The 2,238-nt window shown below is 34.4% G+C and overlaps 1 protein-coding gene across 1 annotated transcript; it reads right to left on the minus strand.

Annotated features, from left to right (window-relative positions):
* Positions 1 to 844: 844 nt before the first annotated feature.
* LOC110037318 lies at positions 845 to 1,952 on the minus strand (the record flags this gene model as incomplete). The annotated part of the gene is made up of 1 exon (XM_020741932.1): positions 845 to 1,952. A coding segment is annotated over one exon (864 nt), but the record flags the coding sequence as incomplete, so codon positions are not given.
* Between the last annotated feature and the right edge of the window lie 286 nt (positions 1,953 to 2,238).

A 2,238-nucleotide genomic window follows, 5' to 3' on the forward strand; every position in this document is an offset into this window, starting at 1 on the left:
CGAGCTGGCTCAACTAAAAATAATTTGGTCCTGAGTTGATTCAAAAAAAGATTGAGTCAAGCTTACAACTATAAGGCTAAGCTTCTTATAACACCAATGAAAAAGAATGGTAAATTTTATGGCTGCCACCCACATTAGGAAAAATTATTACATATAAGCAACCCCTCCCTTAAAAGCTGTATGAAAGTGAGGCCCATTTTAAAATTTTAATTTTTTTTTTTTAATGATGTTCATTACGTAGCGTAAAATGATTGGAGGCCATAGGTACGAATTCCGTACCGAATAAGCCCTCTCACATTAGAGTGAATATAATAATCTTGCTTCTCATCTGCAATCATCATATTCACATTTTGTTTTCAAAAAATTATAAATTAATAAAATTTAATCAAATTTCATGTATTTCTCCTTGTTAAAAATAATAATTTCTCCTTGCTAAAAATAATAATAATAAGAAGAAAATTAAAATTTCACATAAAAACAACATTAATAAGCATGCACCTAATTCAACACTTTTTTCATTTAAACATGAAATAGCTTAACAATAGAACACTACTGTAAAACCAATATCCAGATACACTCTTCTATTGAATTTAAAAAAAAAAAGGAAATTTACATACAAAGCTCACAATTCTTATATATTTACATATCTCACACCTAAACTTTCCTATTTACACACAAAGCACTTGAATTTTTAATATCATGTCAAACATGGCACTATTATCACTTTTTAAAGTAAAATACATGCATAGAGTTAATAAAGAAAAAAAATCAATTTTCTATTTATTTAAATATGAAAACTTAGGTGTGAGATATGTAAATGTAAGAAAATTGTGTGCTAAGTATGTAAATTTCCCCAAAAAAAAAAACTATATCAGAATATTCAGATACAATTTTGATTAGAATAAGCCTAAAAATCATTGAATTCATCATGAGATCAGCACCATACATGAATAATTCACATTGCGCTCATCTCAAAACAAATCCAGCAAATTTGAGGCCCCCTTCTGATGGAAAAATATATCAGAAGCTTTGCTTCCCCTATATGAATCATCAAGGTATAAATCAAAACTCCATCTTCAAGAACAACACTATGAAACTGCATTCTCCCATTGAAATTGAGCACCAGAATATCCTGTTCTTTGATCACTCCTTGATCCTAAAAACTGACCGCGCTGCCATGTCCTCTGGGGCTGCACCTTCTTCTCAAACAAATAGTTATTCCTGCCGCTGCTACCAGAAAACTTCCAACTACTGTTCATTCTATCATCATGTACTGTACAGCTTGAATTCATGTTCTTCCAATCACTATTTCTTCTATCCTCACCATTTTTCCAGCTCTGGTGATGCCTCCATGCTTCATCCTGATCTTTCCAGCTAACTCCACACGAAGCTTCCCTTCCATCAGCATCCATTGAATAAATTCTTCTGCTTTGCCATGGATCATTTTGTGCAATTCCATCCCCCCAACTATTTTTGGCAGCCATTTCATCCCATACTGAAGCTAAAGTTGGCTTTTCAATATACTTGTCCCAATTTGAGGAAGATTGCTCCGCCTCACCACAACTTCTTGGAGGCACGGGTTTATGTTCAGAAGAATCCAAATGACTTGCGGCGGATTCATTATTCACATCGGGATTGAAGAAACTTCTTTCTAAATCTGCAGTGAGCTTGGGATCGACAAAAGTATCAAAATCAACCTTTTCAACGTACATGTATGGATCAGGCAGCGGAATATTACAAGGGAGACCATTAATTTTTGCCCAATAGCGTGCTTTCGCATTTTGGAATGCTTCTCGTCCTGCAGAATCGTCCCAGTTGGCGATGTTCTTGTGGATGCACAATACTCTATCGGCGTCGCATATTTTTCTCCAAGGAACTCGGCACACATAAGAGCAAAATGTCCTCTCCCATGAAGGAGCAGCATAACAACTTTCTTCTGATAGAAACAGAGAGGGGGAGCAAATAAGAGAATTTCAAAAAAAGAGTAAATTGTTGACAATTAGGACTCTCTGAGCATGAATATCATGTGTACAGGTGGTGTATGGGGTTTGCAGTAAGAAGAACCAATTGAGTGCAAAAAAGATGATAATAAAATCTTATTAGTGTTAACTGAGAAGAAACATATAGCAGAACAAAAATAAGATTGTAAACAAGATAAAAACTTTAAAGATTAAAGCATCAAAATAGACACCTAACTATCTCGATGGGGCCATTTTAGTCCTAAAGTCTATAAAAATG

This window comes from Phalaenopsis equestris, unplaced genomic scaffold (assembly GCF_001263595.1).
Source record: "Phalaenopsis equestris unplaced genomic scaffold, ASM126359v1 Scaffold218717, whole genome shotgun sequence".
Taxonomy (NCBI): Eukaryota; Viridiplantae; Streptophyta; class Magnoliopsida; order Asparagales; family Orchidaceae; genus Phalaenopsis; species Phalaenopsis equestris.